The sequence below is a fragment of the Sus scrofa genome, chromosome 12, assembly GCF_000003025.6.
Source record: "Sus scrofa isolate TJ Tabasco breed Duroc chromosome 12, Sscrofa11.1, whole genome shotgun sequence".
Taxonomy (NCBI): Eukaryota; Metazoa; Chordata; class Mammalia; order Artiodactyla; family Suidae; genus Sus; species Sus scrofa.
In genome coordinates, this window is record NC_010454.4 from 50882813 (window position 1) to 50903355 (window position 20543).

Below are 20543 nucleotides of genomic sequence, written 5' to 3' on the forward strand. Positions count from 1 at the left end.
GAGAGAGCCAGTGACTGAGGGACGGCCAGGGCGGCGGGGGAGGCGGCTGGGGCAGGGGTCAGACCATACGCAGGCTCCATGGCCAAGGTCAGAGGTGGATTTTGTACTGGGTCCGGCAAGAAGCCATCGCAGGGTTTTGAGCCAGGGCGAGATCCCGAAGCTTGTTTGGAGGGCAAGAGTGCGAAGCACGGGGCCCCTTAAGAGGCAAGCGTAGGAGCCCAGCTTTGAGGTGGTGGCTCGGGCTCAGGAGCCGGTGGCGGAGGTGCCGAGGAGCTGTGGGGTTTGGGATGTGGTGACAGGGAAGGGAGGAGTCCGGTGAATCCTGGTTTCCACTCTGGTAACTGTGGCGCTGCCGTTCCCTGGGGCTGAGGAGCGGGGGCGGTGGGGCGGGATCATGGAGTCTGGACCTGGGAAGGTGCAGTGCCTGTTAGACGTGGGGAAGGAAGGTGAGTGGGGTCCGGAGCCTGAGGCACACGTCAGGCGTGGAGATCAAAACGTGGGGTCCTCAGAGCTTGGATGGCATTTCATGCCAGTGGTGGGTTACTCTGCTTCTCACGCCAGCCCTACTGGGTGGGTTCTCCCTGGCACCAAGCACGTCTGACTCCAGCTGGGCATCCTGTGATTTCACTCAATCCTGATGTTAACTACCTGAGATAGTGCAGATCCCACAGGCTAAGGGCTCAGGCCTGCGGTTCTACTCACCACCCCCCACATGTCTGTCTTCAGGTTCTCACCTGGGCTCTGCCAGCCTGGCAGGAGACTGGAGGTCCCAGCGATCCTCTCCTTGGGTTTAACTAATTTGCTAGGGCGGCTCACAGAATTCTGTTTACTTTCTAGATGACTGGTTTATTATAAAAGGATTTAACTCAGGGGAGTTCCCTGGTGGCTCAGCGGTTCGGGATCCAGCGTTGTCACTGCTGTGGCTGAGCTCTAATCCCTGGCCCAGGAACTTCGGTTGCTGCAGGCGCAAACAAACACAAAAGGATCACACTCAGGAATAGCCAGATGGGAGAGATGCATAGGGCAAGATACAGGGAAGGGAGTTGGAGCTTCTGTGCCCTCTCGGAGGCCACCACTGTCCCCACAGCTCCATGTGCTCACCAACCCCTTCCTTTTGGGGTTTTATGGAGGCTTCATTCCATAGACATGATTGATTAAGTCACTGGCTATTGGTGATTGATTCAGTCATTGGCCATTGGGGATTGATTCAGTCATTGGCTATTGGGGATTGATGCAACCTCCAGCCTCTCTTCCCACCCTGGAGGTGGCGCTGATGGGGGGTGGGACAGAAAATTCCAACCCTCTAATCACAAGGTTGGTTCTCCTGGCAACCAGTCCCATCCTTAGCCACACCTTGAGTCACCTCATTAACATACCCAAAGACACTTCGGTCCCTCTCACTTTGGAAGTTCCAAGGATTTTAGGATCTTTGTGCCAGAAACTGGACAAACACCAAATATGTGTGTGTGTGTGTGTGTGTGTACATATATATGTACATATAAATAAATATGTATATATTTCCTATTATAAATCACAATTTCACATAGGGAGGGAGTTACCGTGGGTAGAACCTTCAGGGAGGAGCCTGGCGCTGTCTGGGGGGAGAGGAGGAGCTACGGAAGGAGATGGAAGAGGACATCCCTTGAGGGGACAGACAGGAGGTCCTCTGCGTTGAGCAGGACAGAGGTCACAGGAGGTCATGGGGCCTTGGCATGAAGGGCTTCAGTGGGCCTCTGGGTCAGAAGCCTGCCTGGAGTTAGGCGAGGAGGCAGGGCAAGTGGAGACACAGCGCGGGGTAGGTCTTCGTGGACCGATGCCGCCCGAGAGAACAGGGAAATGTGAGAGGTGTGGTAAGGGGGCCTGGGGAGAGGTTTCTTTGGGGTGGGCACGATGACGGCGTGTTTAGAGGCTAAGGAGAGTGATCCCAGCGAAGGGCTAACCAGGGGTGCAGAGTTGAGAGGGGAGCTTGCTCGGCAGTGTTCCCGAGGAGGTGGGTGAGCGGGGACCAGGGGACCACCTTCCACAGGCTCAGGTAGGCTCGCCCACCGTGATGGGGGGAAGGCAGGGGAATGGGCACGGCCGACGCCTTGGCTGCTAGGTTTGGAGAGCAGAGGCGCCTCCCAGGCCAGAGCGTTTGGGAGACAGCGCTCTGCCCCAGCTGTCAGGACAGGTAGGCAGAGAGGCAGTCCCGGGGCTCCCAGCCTCCCCGGGGTCCCCGGCTGGGAGGTGGGGAGGCCTGGGGGAGGGCCTGGCTGCCCGGAGGCTGGAGGGCCCTGACCCTGTGGGAAGGAGGGAGAGGAGGCCAGACGGCTGACGCGGGTCCTGCTGGACTGTGGATCAGGTGATGCGCTACGAGAGCGTGAACGTCAAGGAGAGTGCTGGCGTGGACCCCGCGGCCCTGAGCCCCGCCAACCCTCGCGAGAAGTGGCTTCGTAAGAGGACCCAGGTCAAGCTGCGGGTAGGTGCTCATTGGAGGCGCCTGTAAGTTGCGGCTGTGGCCTCGGGGAGGTGGGGCTGCCCCTGGGGGCGGGGCATGCGCTCGGCAGGGAAGGGCTTTGGTCTGCTCCTCGGAGCTCAGCGTTCGCACGTGCTGGGATTCATGCTCAGATGAACCCCCAGGGTTGCAGTGGAGGTGGGGGTGGGGAGTAGGTGAGATGGGGGAGCTGGTTGTCTGTGGTCAGTGTATCCTTGTATATTCACAGATGTGTGCAACCATCATCACCGTTAATGTTAGGACATTTTCATCACCTCCGAAAGAAACCCCTAACCCTTTAGCTACCTGCCCTCCCCCCTTCTTGTACTCCCAGACCCTAAGCAACCAGTCATCTACTTCCTGTCACCAAAGACTTGCCTATTCGGGACACTTCATAGCATGGAATCACACAATTTGTTATCCTTTGTGTCTGGTTTCTTTCACTGAGCATGTTTTCAAGGTTCATCCCTGTTGTGGCCTATGTCAGTACTTCATTCCTTTTTTTTTTTTCTTGCTATGGTCACACCTGGGGTATATGGAAGTTCCCAGGCTAGGGGTTGAATCGGAGCTGCAGCAGCCTGCCAACACCACAGCCACAGCAATTCCAGATCCAAGCTGCATCTGCCACCTATGCCGCAGCTTGTGGCAACACTGGATCCTTAACCCACTGAGATGGGCCAGGGGTTGAACCCACATCCTCATGCATACTAGTCGGGTTCTTAACCTACTGAGCCACAACAGGAACTCCACTTCATTCCTTTTCATGGCATCTTTCCATGTGCTTATTTCCATGAATCAACTCTTCCCTTGCTGGTGTCCTTGTCAGCGGGCCTGCGTCCCCCATGCGACTGAGTGTCTCCAGGTCAGGGTCCATGACTGGTTCCTCTCTGCATCCCCTGAGCCCAGCTCAGGGACCAGCGCAGATGAAATGCCTGCAATTGTTTGAGACGGATTAAATGAGAGGAGTGAGAATCAGAGGAGACTGAGACTGTCTTTGGGGAGTCCACGGGTGCTTCTTGGCGAGGATGAAGTTGGGTCAGTTCACAGTAGATGGGCTGGAATATGGGGGACACAGGGCCAGGGTGGCACAGAGAGTAGGGAGGGCCAGTGTGAGCAAAGGCCCAGAGCCTGACCTGAAAGAACCCAGTGGGGCTTAGAAGGGCAGCAGCAGGAGATGGAACACAAAAGGTTGCCCAGGCAAGGTTTGCATGCCAGGCTGGGGATTGAACCTCATGTCCAGGGCCCTGGTGGTTAACAGCTCTGTGCTTTAGGAAGAAGGTGGATCTGTCTTGGGGTCTGTTTTTGAATAAGAGGCTCCATTAAGATGCAGTTAGCAGAATCCAGGCGAGAGGTAACTGGGGCGCGAGCTGAGACACCAAGGTGGGCGGTTCTGTAAAGGGAGGGTCACCAGATCAGGGAAACCTTGAAACCAGGCCCAGTGTTTGCCTTTGGGCTGTGGAATGAATTAAAACCAGACTGAAGAAGGATGGGGATGTTGGGAGAGTTACAGACCAATGACGTGATGTCTAGAATTGTTCCAGAATAATCTGGAGCGGGGTCAGGGGAGGGGAATCCAGCAAGGGAAGAACGGACCCGGAATGGCTGTGATGGGTGTCCGGCCTCCACTGTTCTCTCCACGCTCGTACGTGTAAATCGCCCACTCAGCAGAGATGGCTGGTAAACAGCGACTGGATGTGAGCCAGTGTGCGGGAGGAAGAAGCAAAGGCGACCGAGTTCCCAGCCCGGGAATCTAGAAGGATGCCAGGCTCTGGGGAGGCTCAAGAGTGGAGACTGTGGAGTCCCTGCTGTGGCTCAGCTGGTTAAGAACCCAACATAGTGTCCATGAGGATGCGGGTTCGATCCCTGGCCTTGCTCAGTGGATTAAGGATCTGGTGTTGCCACAAGTTGTGGTGTGGGCACAGATGCAGCTCGGGTCCAGCATTGCTATGGCTGTGGCGTTGGCCGGCAGTTGTAGCTCTGATTGGACCCCTAGCCTGGGAACCTCCATATGCCATAGCTGCGGCCCTAAAAAGAAAAAAAAAAAAAAGAAGAAAAGAAAAAGGGAGTGGAGAATGCTGGTCTGCAGGAGCCCAGTGCTCCTTGGAGACCATGTGAGGGTCTAAGTGTCTGCTTCTCTTGTGGGTCCTGTGGGGACGCATCTCAGAAATTCTAATAGGATTAATAAGAAGGAAGGCAAGATTCGGCAGGCGCTCATCCCTCCAGCCCATCCTGAGGTGACGTAAGGAAAGTGCAAGATCAAGACCCCTTGCAGAGGTTGAGCTGGTGCCTGTCCTTCCAGAATGTCACTGCCAACCACCGGGCCAATGATGTGATTGCTGCCGAAGACGGCCCCCAGGTCCTGGTGGGGCGGTTCATGTACGGGCCCCTCGACATGGTGGCTCTGACCGGAGAGAAGGTACAGGGGCTGGGCCATCCCTCCACAACCCCGGGTACCACCATGCACAAGGGACAAGGGCCTGGCTGCACAAGGTGCGAGCATGGAGCAGGGAGACGCTGGCCCAGGTCAGGGGCTGAACTGGGAGTGAAGGATGGCCTGGGTGCCTCAAAGAAGCCACTGTGGCTGCAATGGGAAGATAGAGGCTGGTGGGCGCCAGGAGCTAGCATCGGGCGGGACCCCGAGCCCTGCTGTCGGGGCAGAGAGCTCCCGGGCCCAGCCCCGAAGCCAAGCCTTCAGTGAGTCCCCTGGCCCCCTTCTCTGCCTGCAGGTGGACATCCTGGTGATGGCAGAGCCGTCCTCTGGCCGCTGGGTTCACCTGGACACGGAGATCACCAACAGCAGTGGCCGGATCACATACAGTGTGCCGCGACCCCGGCGCCTGGGGGTCGGCGTCTACCCTGTGAAGATGGTCGTCAGGTAAGTCCCAGGGACGTCCTCCTGGCAGTTTCATGCAATGCCACGACCCTTCTAGCCCGGTGGGTCCAGAAGATGGGGTCCTCGGGGTCCTGCCTTTTGGGCCCCGTCCATGTCTATAGGGAGAGAGGAAAATGAACAAGGTCATAGCCACAGCATCGGGAGATGCTGCTCAGATCCTCCCTCAGCCTGGCCCCAGCTGAGCCCGGATCCCGGCCACAGGCTAACCTTGGCTTCAGGCTAACACCTGACCCTTTCAGGGGGGACCAGACCTGCGCGATGAGCTACCTCACGGTGCTGCCCCGGGGCATGGAGTGCGTGGTTTTTAGCATTGACGGCTCCTTTGCGGCCAGTGTGTCCATCATGGGAAGTGACCCCAAGGTCCGGCCGGGGGCAGTGGACGTTGTCCGGTGAGTGTTTCCTCCCTGCAGGGGACGTGTCCCCCGCCCCCTGGGGCAGGGGCCAGAAGCCCTGGGGGAGATGGACTGTGTTTGTCTAGTGTCCTCGGGAATTCCACTGTCTCTGGCTTCCCTCCAGGAGTAATTTATGGAGGGTCCTTGAGACACTCTGCTGCCTTCTAGATCTCAGTCCCTCCGTCCGTCCCTCCCTCATCAGAACACTCACACTTACTCTAAAGCTGTCTGAGCATCCTGTGCAGCCAGTCAGGCCTGGCCTCTTGCATTCAGATCCCAGTCAGGCTCAAATCGGTGGGCTCCGATTACCTGTTGCTGTGGCAGAAGGTTCCCTGCTCGGTGACTTAAGAGTACTTTACTGTCTATCACAGGGTGCTGTGGATTGACTGGATTTTCCTCAGGGTCTCACGGGGGCCCCTCCAGCCGTGGCAGTCAGATGGTAGTCTGGGCTGAGAGTCCTCTGAAGCTGGAGGTTCTTAAAATGTTCACAGTGGATGATGAACTCATGTGTCTTGTTCCTGGGCTGGGGTCTCTGCTTCTCTCAGTCCATGTGGGAGCTTCATGTGGCCGGCCTGGGTGGCCTCAGTCTAGTCAGACTTTGTTCCCGGTGGCTGGGTTCCCCCATGGTGACTGGCCTCCTCTAGTTCCTAGAGACCCAAGTCGAAGCTGTAAGCCTTCTTATGACCCACCTTTGGGAGTCGTGGTGTCCTTTCCACTGCTTTCTATTGAGTATAAGCTACTTGCGGGATGAGTCCAGATTCGAGGAGAAGGGACCACATAAAGGTTGAATACGGGACACCTGGCTCAGTGGGGGGCCGTCTGTCGAGACTCGCTAGCACACACACAAGGGCATAGCCATCGCATTGGAAGATGTGCTCATTGAGAGCTTGGAACTATTACAGCTGATTGGAGAAAGCAGAGCAGGCTTCCTGGGGGAGGCGGCATTTGAGACAGCTCCTAAAGGATGGATGTACATGAATATTTCATTCCCTGCCATCATACAAAGATAAGCACATACAGAAAGGTGAAAAGAAGAAAATACAGAACTGATTTTGATAGGCCCAGAAGGTGACCAGGATAGAGAAGAACAGACCATGGATGGGGAACAGGAGGGGCACATTCAGGGCAGATGGATGCTGGAGGCCAGATTAGGACAGGGCAGGGGGTGTGGCTGGAAACGGCTTCCCAGGGCTCCACCACTGCCCAGCGGGCTGAGAAAGGATTCTGCCAATAGAAAAGCAAAAGGGGGACCGTTTAGTTCCTCCCTCCTTCCTCGCCTCCCGCCGTGCTTTTCTGAGGCTGGCTCGGGCCAGGCTCTGTGCTGGGCCCTGATGCAGAGAGAGCTCTTAGTTGGAGGAAACCCACAGTCTGGTGGAGAAAAGTCATGGGCATGAAAACTGGACTCCAGGACTCCAGGTGATCAGAACCCCCATACGGGACCGATCCCAGACCCTGGAAATTCTTGGGACAACCCTAGGTAGTAGCTGTTGTTCTCCCCACCTTACAGATGGGAAAACTGAAAGCCTGAGGGATTCAGGACCCTGCCTGAGGTTACAGGGCCCAGGCTGGATTGCAGTGGGGGGCTGGAGGGAAAGGGGCTCCCCGGAGAGTGGTGGGGCCTGAACTAAGGCTACGAAGTGGAGTTAAAGTGAAAGAGTGGAGGGAAGATCCTGCTGTGAGAATCAAAGGCTCACCGATTGGAGAAGGGAGGAAGGGAAAGGGAGGAATCCAAGGGGCTTGTTTCTGGCTCCAGAAACTTGAGTGACAACTGCGGCATCAAGAAGGAGGGGACCTGAGTAGAGGGGCCAGGGTGGGGGGACCAGGTGGGCTGTGGGCATGTGGCTGGTGTTTGTGGGCCATCAGGGGAGATGGCCAGGACTCACAGGGCTCGGCTGGGGGTGTGCACTTTGGGGTCCCTCTTGGGTCCCCTAGCATTCCTTGGAACAGCCCCTCAAGCTTCTTGGCTGGGTAGGGGGCAGCAGGTGGGGTGGGCTGCTGGGCAACAGGTGGCTGGCACGGGCTGGACCCTGCAATGCCATCTTGCCAGGCACTGGCAGGACCTCGGCTACATGATCCTCTACATCACGGGGCGGCCGGACATGCAGAAGCAGCGGGTGGTGTCTTGGCTGTCCCAGCACAACTTCCCACAGGGCATGATCTTCTTCTCGGACGGGCTGGTGCACGACCCGCTGCGGCAGAAGGCCATCTTCCTGCGCAACCTCGTGCAGGAGGTGAGTGTCCAGGGCCCTGGGGTACTGGGGAGGGGTGCGTCCTCCACCAGCCTCCCCCTCACACTCCCCCTTCTTCAACCTGGGGGGGAGCCTCCTCCTTTGACCCCATGTCCTCGCATTTGTCCAAGCCAATGATGCCCAGTTTGCAAAGCACATTCCCATGCATCTCACTGGTCCTTTTGTAGCTCAGCGAGGTGTGTATTATTATTTAAAAAATTTTTTTTGGAGTTCCCGTTGGGGCGCAGCGGAAATGAATCTAAGGAACCACGAGGTTTCGGGTTTGATCCCTGGCCTCGCTCAGTGGGTTAAGAGTCCGGCGTTGCTGTGAGCTGTGGTGTAGTTTGCAGATGCGGCTTGGATCTGGCGTTGCTGTGGCTGTGGCATAGGCTGGTGGCTGTAGCTCCGATTCGACCCCTAGCCTGGGAACTTCCATATGCCAAGGGTGAGGCCCTAAAAAGCAAAAAAAATAATGAGAAGAAGAAGAAAAAAATGTACTGTAGTTGATTTACAGTGTTCTCTCAATTTCTGCTGTATAGAAAACTGACTCAGTTACGCATATATATACCTTCTTTTTCTCATATTATCTTCTATCATGTTCTACCACACTAATTCCCTGTGCCGACAGCAGGACCTCATTGCTTATCCTTTCTAAATGTAAGAGTTTGCATTATGATGCCCACTGATGGATGAGAAAGGAAAGGTGAGGCTTAGGGACGCGCCCGGGATCTCAGAGGCACACTTTCCTCCTTTATCTCCTGACCCCAACGTCTAAACTCTTGTCTCTGCATCTGGTGAGGCTGGGAGGGGGCGGCGCTCAGTGCGGGGATGAGGACATTCAGAGTCAGGTGGGGGGCGGGGGGTGCTTTCTGGGTTCCATCTGGGAGGGGCGGCCACTGACCTTGAGAAAGCTGAGAGGCGGAGGTGGTGGGTAGGTTATCTACATGGGCAGAAGTCATCCCAGCGGTGGTGGGACTTGGGAGGAAGGGAAGCTCTGACTTGGGACCCCAGCCTCCAGTGAACTTGGGGGCAGAGGAGGGTGGGGGGGGACACAGAAGATGGCATTGATGAGGGGTTCAGAGTGAGGAGCGGCTGGGTGGTGAGCACCTCCGTGGCGGCGGTGGGGGGGGTTCATCCAGCCAGGGGTGGGGGTGAGGACACAGAAGTGACACTGGTGCAAGAAGGAGCTTGGGCGGTTCTCTGAATTGGAATGAAGCTTCTGGGCCTGCCAGGACCAGGCTGGGACCCAATGACCAGCCACTGGTGACGTGTGGATGGCCCAGACTTAGGAGTCAGAGGCCAGACAGAACTGGCCTCTGGTCCTGGCCCAGGGCTGCGTCAACTCGGAGCTTCGTTTCCTGTCCACAAAGGATCACTTTGCCCCATCGTCCCTAACCCGTGGATAGCGCTCCTCACGCGGGGTGGTGACTTACAGGCCCGTGGTGCAGGGGGCAGGCCGGGAAGGAGGCCCCTGCAGGGGGCAGCTCCTGATGCAGGGTGGACACAGGACTGCAGGCCTCAGGACTCTATCTGTCGGGGTGCAGATAGAGGGCCCTCCAGCAGTGTTCCTGGGGAGGGGTCTAGGATTCCTTTGTGGGAGTCAGCCTCTCCCCCCCATGAGCCACCCTGTGTTTCAGTGCTTCATCAAAATCAGCGCGGCCTATGGCTCCACGAAGGACATCTCAGTGTACAGTGTGCTGGGTCTGCCACCCTCCCAGATCTTCATTGTGGGACGGCCCACCAAGAAGTACCAAACCCAGTGCCAGGTGGGTGGAGGTGGGGCTGAGGGTTGGGAAGGAAGGGGGTGGGGCAAGCAAAAGGGGGAGAGCGGAGGAGGCGGTTTATTCCCTTCCTTGTTCATTCGGTCATTTGTTTGTTCCTTCCTTCATTTGCTCATTCATTCATTCAACAAACACCGCTGGGGACCATCTTTGGGCCAGGCCCTGCATTGGGTGCAGGGGAGACCTGTGGTGGAATCAGATGTCATATCATCCAATCTGGGGTGGGAGGATGGAAGAATTAGCAGGTGATGACAGTGCAGTGTGGCAAGAGCCAGAATGAATGACAGGGAGGACAGAGCCTTGTGGGGCCCCAGAGAGGAGTCTGTTTAGCACCAAGCTTGGGGACAAAGTTTGGAGGGATTTGGGGAGTTTTGGAGGAATTGTCTAGGAAGGGCCTGAGGCTGGAGGAGCATTTGTGACTGAGGCAGCAGCAAAAGCAAAGGTCAGGAGGTGGCAGAGGACATGTATATTCTGGGAACTGCCAGTGACTCAGCCTGGCTGAGTGCAATGTGGGAGGGAGCAGGAGGGGCCGTGCCTCCCGGTGGCCTGCGTGTTTTCCCAGGTTGGGACTCCACATCCCTGGAGTGGAGAGATCCTGCAGACTGCCAGCCAAAGGCAGATCAGTGGAAGGGGAGGGAAGCAGTGGCCGTGTGGTGGCAGGGCAGAGGGATGACAGGTCCAAGGGGCACTTCTAAGGCAGGATGGATTTGGTAATGAATGACTGGACCTGCGGGTGGGGGGAAAGAAAGTCAAGGATGGTGTCCAGTTTCTGGCCTGGGCAGCCAGGTGGATGGTGCCATTACTGGTGTGAGAAGGAGGCCATTGAAGGGAAGGTGATGAGCTCTGTGGGCCACGTTGAGTGGGAGGTGCCAGAGAGTGACCAGCAGCGGGGAGGGCCACGGATGGTGGGACCTCGGAGTCAGAGGATCCTTAGGGCAGGTCTTCTCAGTGCTGCTGTGCACACAGACCACCCGAGGCGAGGGGGACCTTGGGTAAATGCAGATTCAGATTTCTAAGCCTGAGATTCTGCCTAACAAGGGTCCAGGCCCTGCTGGTGCTGCTGGTCCACCGCCCACGCTTTGAGTAGCAAGGTTCTGCGGCCCCAGTGGGAAGGACTGGCAAGAAAGGGCAGCTGTGGGGGCCAGAGAACAATGAGGTTCCCTGCCCTAGAAGCTGGAGGAGGGGAGAGACTGAACATTTGGGGAATTTTAGTGAAGGTAACAAGGATGAGAGGTTCACCCCGTCAGCAGTCCAGAAAACTCTGGTGAGACTCAGGGGACAGATGGAAGCGCTCAGTTGTCCACAGACGGGTGGAGAACCTTTGTATGGTAATGAGCTCCCCGTGTCCCGGAGAAGCGGAGTGTTCCAAGGAAAGGTGATGCTGGGGCGTGGGCGTGGGGCAGAGGCCAGATCATCCCGCGCCCGCTGGCCTGACGCCTGTCCCCTCCGCAGTTCCTGAGCGAGGGCTACGCCGCGCACTTGGCCGCGCTGGAGGCCGGCCACCGCTCGCGCCCCAAGAAGAACAGCTCGCGCATGATCCTGCGCAAGGGCAGCTTCGGCCTCCACGCGCAGCCCGAGTTCCTGCGGAAGCGCAACCACCTGCGCCGGACCATGTCGGTGCAGCAGCCCGACCCGCCCGCCAACCCTAAGCCCGAGCGGGCCCAGAGCCAGCCCGAGTCTGACAAGGACCACGAGCGGCCCCTGCCTGCGCTCAGCTGGGCACGCGGGCCCCCTAAGTTCGAGTCGGTGCCCTGAGGGCCAGGCTGTGCGCAGAGCAGGGGGCGCGCCCCCCGGGCTGCCTGTGGGACGGGAGAGGCTGCCTTCTCCCCGGCAGACACAGGCCTTTTCCTGCTTTTTCCCTCCCGTGTCTGTCCAGCAGTGTCCGATCAGCTGGGGGGAGGGACCCTGCCCGGCCGTGGGGGCTCCCCCGGGCTGTGAGGGGATGAGATCCAGGGGTCTCAGTGCAGCCGCCGCTGCTCCCCCACGCCTGCAAAGCAAGCCCCAGTCAGGGTTGATGTTTGTGTGACCCTGGGGGCAGGCCTGCCCGGAGCTGGAGTGTGGACAGAGTCGACCATCTTTCTGAGTTCTCCAGGCGTCCGTGGCCATGCCATCAGGCCCTAAGGGGAGAAGCCCCCAGACCAGGAATCAACAGCCGCTGGCAGGCACAGCTTCTTGGCTGTCTGCTGGAGGGGCGAGTGGCATTTGGGTCCGCCCTCCCTGTGGCATCCTGAGTCACCATCTTGGGCCTGGCTTTCCTGTGGCGAAGTGGCCACTTTCTGGGAGTGAGCGGATGTCCCCGGGCCTCATCCTGTGTCTGAGTTGCCTGTCCAGGGCCCTTGGGAGGCGGGGTCTGGTGCTGACGGCCTGTCCTCCCGCAGCTGTCCATGGTCCCCCATTTCTTGCCCTCAGTATCCTCGCCTCTCTCCCGCAGCCTTCAAGGACAGTCATTCCTCTTCCCAGAGTCCTGCCTGGTGCCCTCCCCTGTGAGGCTGTGGCCTTGGGCTCTGGCCTAGCTGGGCTGGCTGTGTGCCCTTGAGCCCGTGGCTTGCCCTCTCTGGGTTTGGCCTTCTTTCCATAATCGGAAAGGGTCTCCCCAGCTGAGATTGCTGAGTGTTTGGACTCCTAGGCTGTCCTGCACTTCTGCCCTCTGAGGCTTTTCAGGCCTAAGCACCCCTCAGAGTGCCCAGGGATCTATCCCTTCCCCGCAGACTGCGAGGGGGGCTCTGGGGTGGGGGCCAGGAGGGTGCCTCGATTGCCCCACCACTTCCAAGGCAGCCCCTTTGTGTGGGGGTGGCTGGAAAGGGGTCCCGGCTCCACGGAGGGGTTTGCTTTGCACTGATGTCCAAACCTAGTGTCCCAGGGACAGAGACATCCCCACGGGGCCCTGATCTGCCCCTCCCCACCCCATCCCCCGCCCCAGCTCTGCTCAGAGTGATTTCTCCCTTTGGCTCCTGGAAGTCCTACAGCTGAGACCCCAGAGCTCTGGGCTTTCACGTCATTTTGGCTCAAACTGTCGTGTTCTCGTCCCGTACCCCTGCCACTCAGCTTGGCTTGGTGCCCATAACCTCCTCTTGGGTCGTCCCTTGAGGTAGAAAGGGTTTGGCTCTCTTGGGGCCCCCAAATTCTGCCCAGGCCTTCCTGCTGCTGAGCCCCCTGGCCTGGGCATTGGTTTCCTGCTCTTCCTCCACCCCCGGCCCAGACCTACCCCCATGGAGTTGGGCTGCCCCGGCCGTCTCTGTGCTCCCAGGGCTGTCACTGAGGCCGGTCCACCTTTTTCAGCAGGGGCTTTGTGTCGGGGTGGGCTGCCCCAGAGCCCAGATGTCTGGATCCACAGCAGGCACCTGTGTCAGCTCCGTGTTGCTTCTGCTCACTGTCTACCTCTAGCAGCTCCCATGTGGCCAATGTCCTACCCGATGGCGGCTGCTGGTGGGGGCGGCTGGCACTGCTATTGCGAATTACAGCGCAAACTCGGGGCCCTGCTGGGGCTGGCGGGGGTGGAGGGGAGAGAAGGGGGGTGTCTAGCCCCCACCCCTGCTCTCTACTAGAACTGTGTCTTCTCCAGCCTGCCAGCTCCTGCCACATGCGCCTGACCTGTCTGCCAGCTCCAGCTCCACTCCCAGCGCCGCATCTGCACCTGAGCCCAGAGCTACTGGCACATCTGTTGGGGAGGGCGGGTCACCCTCAGCTTCCTCTCTGGTCCTGCCTCCTGGCGGTTCCCAACAGGGCCATCCGTCCTTAAACATTTCCTCTGTTGGGCTCTCCATCTGGCACCAGCTTGCAGGGCACAGCCCCTCAACACCAACCTTTTCCCTCCTTTCTGAACTAGACCTGATTTGAACTTGGGTGGACTCAAGTTTGGGTCTCTGAAACTCCATCTCCTTTTTGCAGGAGCCACTGATATATTACTCTCAAGTGATGAAATAACTCGCATGAGATACTCCTGCTGTTAGAGTCCCTCTGCCCTTTCTGAGAACCCCAGGCTGGGAGCAAGAGAGCATGCAGGGACCCTGGGGAATTTGGAGTCTGGAGGAGCAGTGTTCTGGGGTTGGGAGGTGGTCAGAGCTGGGGCCCTCACCCCTTCCCTTCTGGAGCTCCGGACTGGGGCTCTGACGCCTGGCACCTGAGATGCGGAAGGTATAGTGAGGTATGTGAACACAGCGCCCTGGGAGCTCGGGTGGGTGGGTGTGATTGTGTGTACGTGGGGTTCTATACAGTGATCAGACGCACTTTGTTTCAGTACTGCTTTCACGGCAACTCTGTAACCAACATGCACTTTCTCTGCTAGTGGTTCCTTTGACTTTGTCCGTCCAGTTAAGTTGGAAAAAAACAAAGACCCAACTTGTGTTGTTCTCTGGAGGGGGTGTCGCCGCCTCTCCTTGAGCAGTTCTGTGACCCTCATTCTGGCTGTTTTCTAGAGACTCCTTCCAGCTCCCGGCGTGCCTGCTCCCCAGGAGCTGGAGAACAGATCTTCCCGCCTGACCAAAGCTCCTTGTTTCTTGTGTGGCATGTTTGTTCTTCCCAATCCGATGGCTGTGCCAACAGAGGGCCCACCTGCTGCCTCCCCCTACCTTCACCCTTTTGGGGGTTCAGGGTGCATCTGTAGCCAGGGCCTGCTCTTCTGGCCTTGTGGCATTTTTCTAATGATCTTCACTCCTCTCTTAGGCTCCACAGCAGATATATTTAAAAAAAAAAAAAAAAAAGAGTAAGACTCTTTCTTGCATTTGGATGAATGGCCCTCTGGTCTGGGGGCTGGCCTGAAGAAAAACGCATTTGCACCCCAGTCTTCCAGACATGGCTGGGGGAGGGGTGGGCCCTCTGAAAGAGGGGAGACAGGATCTCATGGTTTTCTAAACTGTACTTTTACCGCTTGGGAGCCCAGACCTGCACCTCGGAAGTGTCCCGCAGACAAATCACAGTGCGAATTATTAAAGGACTACTTCCCCCGCCCCACCCGAGGCAGGTGGAAATGGGTCCTGAGCGGTGCCGCGGTTTGGCAGGGGCACTCCCACCCAGCCCAGGGGCAGCCCCGCCCGGGAGGGGCGCCCTGCCTGCGGAGCCTGTGGCTTGACCCCGCCTTAAATAATCAACTTTCCTGCCGAATCCCCCGGGGGGTTCTGGGTGCCAAGTGCTCTGGAAACCCGTTCTCGCTGGCGCAGCCAAACAACACCTCCCCTCCCCCTCCCCCTCGGGCTTGGGGGAACCTTCTTAAAAATCCCAAGTAGGGTTAAGTCCAAGCAGGGAGGCCCGGCCTGGGTCCTTGTCCCTTTGCTGAAAAAACCAACAGGGTGGTTGGGAAGAAAACAAACAAACAAAAAATCAGGAGTTGACCCCACCCTCCAGGGCACAAGGAGAGGCAGGTGACACCAAGGAGGGGTGGGACAGAAGGGCGGCTCGCTCGTAGGGACTCCCACCCACGGACCCCCGCTGTCCTTTTCCGTTTGTTTCCTCAGTGGTGGCAGCCCGTCTGACCTCGTCTGTCTGACTGTCCCGAAGTGTGTCACTCTCAGTACTATTCGTGGTGGCTGGTTCTGTGGTGAAAAAGGTTTATTCTTTCTCATGGCGGCCTTGTACAAAATCCGTTAGAAAAGAATATGTAAAATAGCAGATTTCTAACAAGACAAAAAAACAGCATTACGGAGTTCAAAGATTTTTACAACTGGTCTTGATTTTGATGTGAGCTGGTTTTTAACTCTCTCAAACGTTGTCACTTAAATAAAAACCCTATTTGCCTTTAAAATGTGCTTTGCTCCGCACTAAGCTGAGAAGCCTTTCTCTTGCGTTGCTCCTGTTCTCTGAGCTGCGGGCAGGCTGGCTGGGAGTGGGGACGGGAGAGGGAGACGGAGCCAGGTCCCAGACCACAGACCCGGTGCCCAGAGTAGTGCAGGGGGGCGGGGGTGACGGTGACAAGAGGAGTCAAATACAGAAGGAGAGTCTTTATTATGAAAAAGCACTGTTATCTAGGAAAGTCATACACGGGTTTCTCTCTTAAATAATTGACCAAGGGCAGAAATTGCTACTGAGTGGGGCTACCCACCCTGTCTGCCGTGTGCCTGAATGTAAATAGGTACCCGTGGGCCCAGGGTCTCCTGGCCTGGAAATCTCTCCTTCCTTCTTCTGGGGCTCTGGTGTGGGAAGCAGGGCCAGACGCTGGGCTCCGGCAAGTCCTGGCACTGGTGACACAGGGGACTGGTTCTTTGCAGACCCCATCCCTGGGAACATAGGCAGCTCAGGGCTCTCAGGGATGACCTGGAGCCCGCACCTCATGTTACAGTGAGGTGACGGAAGGGTCATGTGTGGGATGAGTTTCTAAGCCCAAAGGGGAGAAGAATGAAGGATACCCCCTGCCTGTCGTAGACTGTGATGGGTTGTCACTGGCGGGTCGGGTGGCAGCCTGAGCAGCCTCCACCTGGGCCTCTGTGAGTCAGGTCCTTGTTTGCAGCAGCCCAGAGGTACTGCTGGCTCCTGGGTCCTCCAGGAGCTCACGGGAGGCGCGGATCCTGGGTGTGAGGGTGTGGTGGTCACAGGTGGCTCGTTTCCCACAAGAAAGAGCTCCCTCGTGCCCCGCACAGTGCTCAAGGCGGGGAAAGTGGGGGCACCACAGCCTCAACCGCCCCCCCCCCCCCGCAAAGGTGCATGCGGTGCTTGGGGCCCCCACGTGGGCTGTCGGCGATGCGCTCAGTGAGGTCCGCGCTCTGGCTCCGAGCAGGTTGGAAGACTTGCTGGCTTCCTGCTCTGCGCGGCCCGTGCTCTGTGGTTTTTTCCCAGAAAAGACTCAGCTCTTTCACATGCTTCTGAGTATGCCTACGTGCTCATGCGGGGCCGGGAGGAGGACGACATGGAGAAAGGTGCTTACCTGAAGGGCACCGTCCTCAGTCACGAATGAGAGAAACAGTCATGTCGCCACTAGAGGTGAGAAAGTGGGAGGAGCAGATGCCATTGGGTGCTGCAGGCTCTGGGGACCCCCACCCCCAGCCCTGAGCCAGACGGGACCAGACTGGGCATAGTGGCGGGACATGGCCCACCCAGCATGTAGCCAGAGCCGCCGGCAGGGCCCCACCTCAGAGCCCATCACGGCCTCGTACAAACGGCCCCCAGTTAGGGCAGCTCCAGGCCCGGGCCCTGCCCCCAGGACGGGCTCCTAAGCAGGCAGACCAGGCACTTCACAGCAAACGTGTGGCTTTGCCCAGTTCCGCGGGCGGGCAGGGCAGACAGGAGCCACGGGGGTGGTGGAGGAAGGGCCGGTCTTTCAGGAACCAGGTACCCAGCCCCGTGTGATGGACAAATGCGGGGGCCCAAGGCCCGGGGGCCACACACATCCAGGTGTGTCCTCAACCACCCTCCCAATCTAGGTCTTTCATCAAGGAAAAGACCCATGCATGTTGCAGATGAGGAGACAGAGGCTCAGAGAGGGAGAGGGGTGATTGGGTCACATAGCAAGGCAGAGCCAGAACCATAGGCCTGCCTAAAAAAAAAGGCCTGGCTCAAGGGGGGGCCCTCCTGGCCATGTCACTTGGAAGCACCACATGCCAGCTCACCTCTCCTCAGCCACGATGGCCTCTTCCAGCTCTTGGGAGAGTTTCTGGAGATGCTGGATCCCTGCCCCCACAGGCTCTAGATCACTGTCAGACTCACTGAACAGAAGGAAAAGTGTGTCAGTCACTGGTTGGCCTGGTGTATAGGCCCAGCAGATGACCGGCGTGGGCTGGAAATGCGTCACCCCAGACCCCCACTCCAGGAAGTGACATCAGAGCAGCTGGGAGCAGCTGGCAGAGAGCACCTGGATCAAGGACCATAAGACAAGGTCAAGAGCAGGTGATCTTGTGGACAGGTGAGGCCTGCTGTTCTCCACTTGAGACTGAGCCTCAGCCCTCCGATGGCGTCACAACTCGCATCTGGGCTCAGAGGAGCCCAGGGACTGTGATTCTCTCAGAGTCAAGCTCACCCCTTCCTTTGCAGATGGGAAGCTAAGGCCTTGAAAGGCCTCCCCAGGTCCACCCCTCTCGGGACGCAGAGCTGGGCCAGAGCCCCGGGTATGACTCAGCTTAGGGTGGTCCTGGCTCCAGGGAGCCCCAGTGCGAATCAGCACCCCACTTACCTGGGGGAGCAGAGGGGCTCTGCTGAGGAATAGGGGCTCCGGAAGGCGGCCTCTCTCCTGGACCGCCGCCGAGGGACGGCCCGAGGGTCCCAGGGTCCCAGGGTGGAGCAGGCAGGGGCGGCCCCGGACAGCTGGCTGCTCCTGTGGCTCAGGCTGCGAGCCAGGGGACTACTGCCCTTTTGGGCCCCTCTCTTCCTCCTCCTGGCCTTCACCTGGGTTTCCACCAGCCACTTAGTGCCGCTGTGGCAGGACTCCTGGAATCTCTGTGACAGGTACACAGCACCATCAGCAAGGACAAGCCAAGGCAGAGATTCCCTAGTGTCCCCAGGCTGGTCCGACACGTCCAGGAAGCTGTTAGTCTCAGGGTGAGGGATGTAGATGAGCCCATGTGAAAGGGGCCACAGCAGGGACCCAGCCCAGAGCCCCCCAGGAGGAGTGCGTGGTCGCCGTAGGAACGCCCTGGCGGGGGGGGGGGGGTGTCTGCTTGGTCTAAGTTTAAACCCTCTTTCAGGACACGGACTGACCCAGACTCAAAGGGGAGGCCCAGAGACCACGTCTGCCCCCAGGATACTGTGACCTGATCGCTCTCCCTGCCTCGATCTGCCCCGCTCAAATCCACCCTCCCCCTTGCTGCCCAGACATCATTTTCAAGGACCGGCCTTAGGCTCAGAGATTTCGCAAAGGGTCCAGAAACAGCCTCCCTCTCCTGCACCTTCAGATTCCCGGTCAGACCCCAGGGAGATGCCCCCCCGCCCCGTGTCCACACTCACAGCTCCTCGCCTTCCTGGATGACACCTCCCCACACCGCGGCCCCCAGTTTGGAGATACACCCACTTGGAAGGCCCAGGCACATGTCACCCGCAACACCTGTGGCATCTTCCTGGGCACATGTCTCACTGGATGCCAGATCCTCTCAAATCTACCTTCTGAGAAGTTCTTGAAGTTGTTCACTCCTCTGTATGGCCCGGCCACCAGGCCCCCTTTGGGGGTGAGTCTGCTTCTCACCCGCATTCCATCAAGTAGCTAAAGAACAAGTTCTGACAGGCTAACCGGACCCCATTCCCACTCTGTTGAAAATTCTTCCCACTGGCTCCCTGTCGCTCCTGGGAACATCTAAACATACTCAGCATGCCGGTCCCCCTCGCCATGTAATGTTCCATCTTGCTCTCTGTCCTCCAGCCATATCCAGACTGAGTTCCTGAACGTTCTCTTCAGCATCATGCTCTCTCTCAACCCTAGCCTATTTCACCTGCCTTGTACACTCCTCCTTCCCCTTTCCTGGGTGAATTCTATTGGAGTCACCACCTCCGGGAAGCCTTCACTGACTGCAATTCTTTTTGGTATTTCCCCCACCATTTGCTTGCCATTTTCTATCACAATAGAGCTCTAGTGTCTTGTCTTGTGAGGCTCTGTTTGCTCCATAACACCGTTTTCATTCACTTGTTCAGCTATTTGTTGAGCACCTACTATGTGCCAGGAACTACTGGGAGTGCTGGGGACACAGCGAGGAGCAAGTCCAAGTCCCTGTATTCTCGGTGTCTCTATTCTTGGAGGCAGCCATTGTCCAGCCTCTAGGAAGCCCTCCATACCTGGACAGGGTCAGCTTTACCTGAGACATGGCACCCAAGGCGTTCTTAGCTGAGCGAGCTGCAGCCTGGAGGCCCTGCTGCCCTGGTTCTGGAGTTTCCAGGCGTTTCCAGGAGGGGCCTGCCCCAAGGTTGAGGCTGACTGCTCTCAGGGGCAGCCTCCTTTGGAACTGTCTGCAGAGGGATCCCAAGGCCCCACTGGAGGTATCCGGGTGGCTGACTGCAGGCTGTAGGACCTCGCTCTCCTCCAGCTGCTCCTGGTTCTGGAGAGATCTCCGACGCATGGAGACCCCCACGCTTGGCCACCGAGAAGACATCTGCCTGGCCGAGAGTCTGTCCTGCCCAGCAGACCCTGGGGAGGGGATCAAAGGGGAGGTCAGCAAAGCAACGCCCCCATCTCATTCCCAGGCTCCACAGAGACCCTGAGACCCAGGGGAAGAGATGGGATGGAAGCCCATGGGGTGGGGCACTTGGCAACTGCAAGTGCAGTGAGGAGCATGCTTCCTGGAGAGGGAGGGCTCAGCGAGGCCCAGAAGACCACAGAGGCTGAACAAGGCTTGTGAGCAAAGGCATCTCCAGCTGCAAGTATCTGAAACAGCTGTCATTTCATCCCTGCCCCTTTCCTTTATCTGCCGCAAGCAGGGAGGGAGGATGTCAGGACCCGCTGTCGCCGAGCCTCAGCACTTGGCCCAGATCAGGACTAGCGGCTCTTCACGAGCTCGTCCGGACCCAACGCGCTCCGCTGGGCTGACCAGACACCCTGATTTCCACTTGCCTATACCTAGAAGCCCCACGTGCCGAGCCCGTCCTGACTAGTGTCTCCCCACCCCCTCCCTGTCCCTTCTGAACAGAAGCCCCACCACGCCTGGCCGGTACTCACGCAGCAGCGTCCAACGCTGACCCGACGCTGAGCACAGCTGCTCCTCGCCCACCCATCCGATTTGAAACTCCACGCGGATCCGCCCCCTCGCCCTTTCCTCACAGATGATTGGCTCCGTACCCGCCTCGCTGCTGCTCCGGGGGTCCGATTGGCTCCTGAGCTCGCGACTGTGAATCTTGCTATCGGATTGGCCCGGCGGTCCCCTTTCATCCCTC

The 20543-nt window shown here is 58.2% G+C and overlaps 2 protein-coding genes across 3 annotated transcripts in view; one reads left to right on the top strand and one right to left on the bottom strand.

The window, feature by feature from the left end:
• The window catches only part of PITPNM3 (PITPNM family member 3), a 92015-nt gene extending 76511 nt beyond the window's left edge, over positions 1 to 15504 (top strand). For both annotated transcript variants that reach the window (XM_013981242.2, XM_021067716.1), the window contains exons 14-20: positions 2342 to 2458; positions 4773 to 4889; positions 5200 to 5348; positions 5606 to 5755; positions 7806 to 7989; positions 9624 to 9752; positions 11220 to 15504. In XM_013981242.2, coding sequence (XP_013836696.1) covers positions 2342 to 2458; positions 4773 to 4889; positions 5200 to 5348; positions 5606 to 5755; positions 7806 to 7989; positions 9624 to 9752; positions 11220 to 11522 — 1149 coding nt within the window. In that variant the 3' untranslated portion in view covers positions 11523 to 15504. The remainder of the gene's footprint in view (positions 1 to 2341; positions 2459 to 4772; positions 4890 to 5199; positions 5349 to 5605; positions 5756 to 7805; positions 7990 to 9623; positions 9753 to 11219) is intronic.
• Positions 15681 to 20426, bottom strand: PIMREG (PICALM interacting mitotic regulator). Its single transcript, XM_003131878.4, has 6 exons — positions 20329 to 20426; positions 19472 to 19800; positions 17863 to 18125; positions 17303 to 17398; positions 16621 to 16670; positions 15681 to 16264 (listed from the first exon to the last, which is right to left on the bottom strand). The coding sequence occupies exons 2-5, from the start codon at positions 19763 to 19765 to the stop codon at positions 16637 to 16639; spliced, it is 687 nt and encodes a 228-aa protein (XP_003131926.2). The 5' UTR covers positions 19766 to 19800; positions 20329 to 20426; the 3' UTR covers positions 15681 to 16264; positions 16621 to 16636.

Coding starts and splice junctions, on each gene's coding strand:
- PIMREG (XM_003131878.4), bottom strand. CDS start 19,765: ATGTCTTCTCGGTGGCCAAGCGTGGGGGTCTCCATGCGTCGGAGATCT. Junction 18,126..19,471: donor CCTTGGGTGCCATGTCTCAG/GTAAAGCTGACC, acceptor TACCTGTCACAG/AGATTCCAGGAGTCCTGCCA. Junction 16,671..17,302: donor GCCATCGTGGCTGAGGAGAG/GTGAGCTGGCAT, acceptor TCTCACCTCTAG/TGGCGACATGACTGTTTCTC.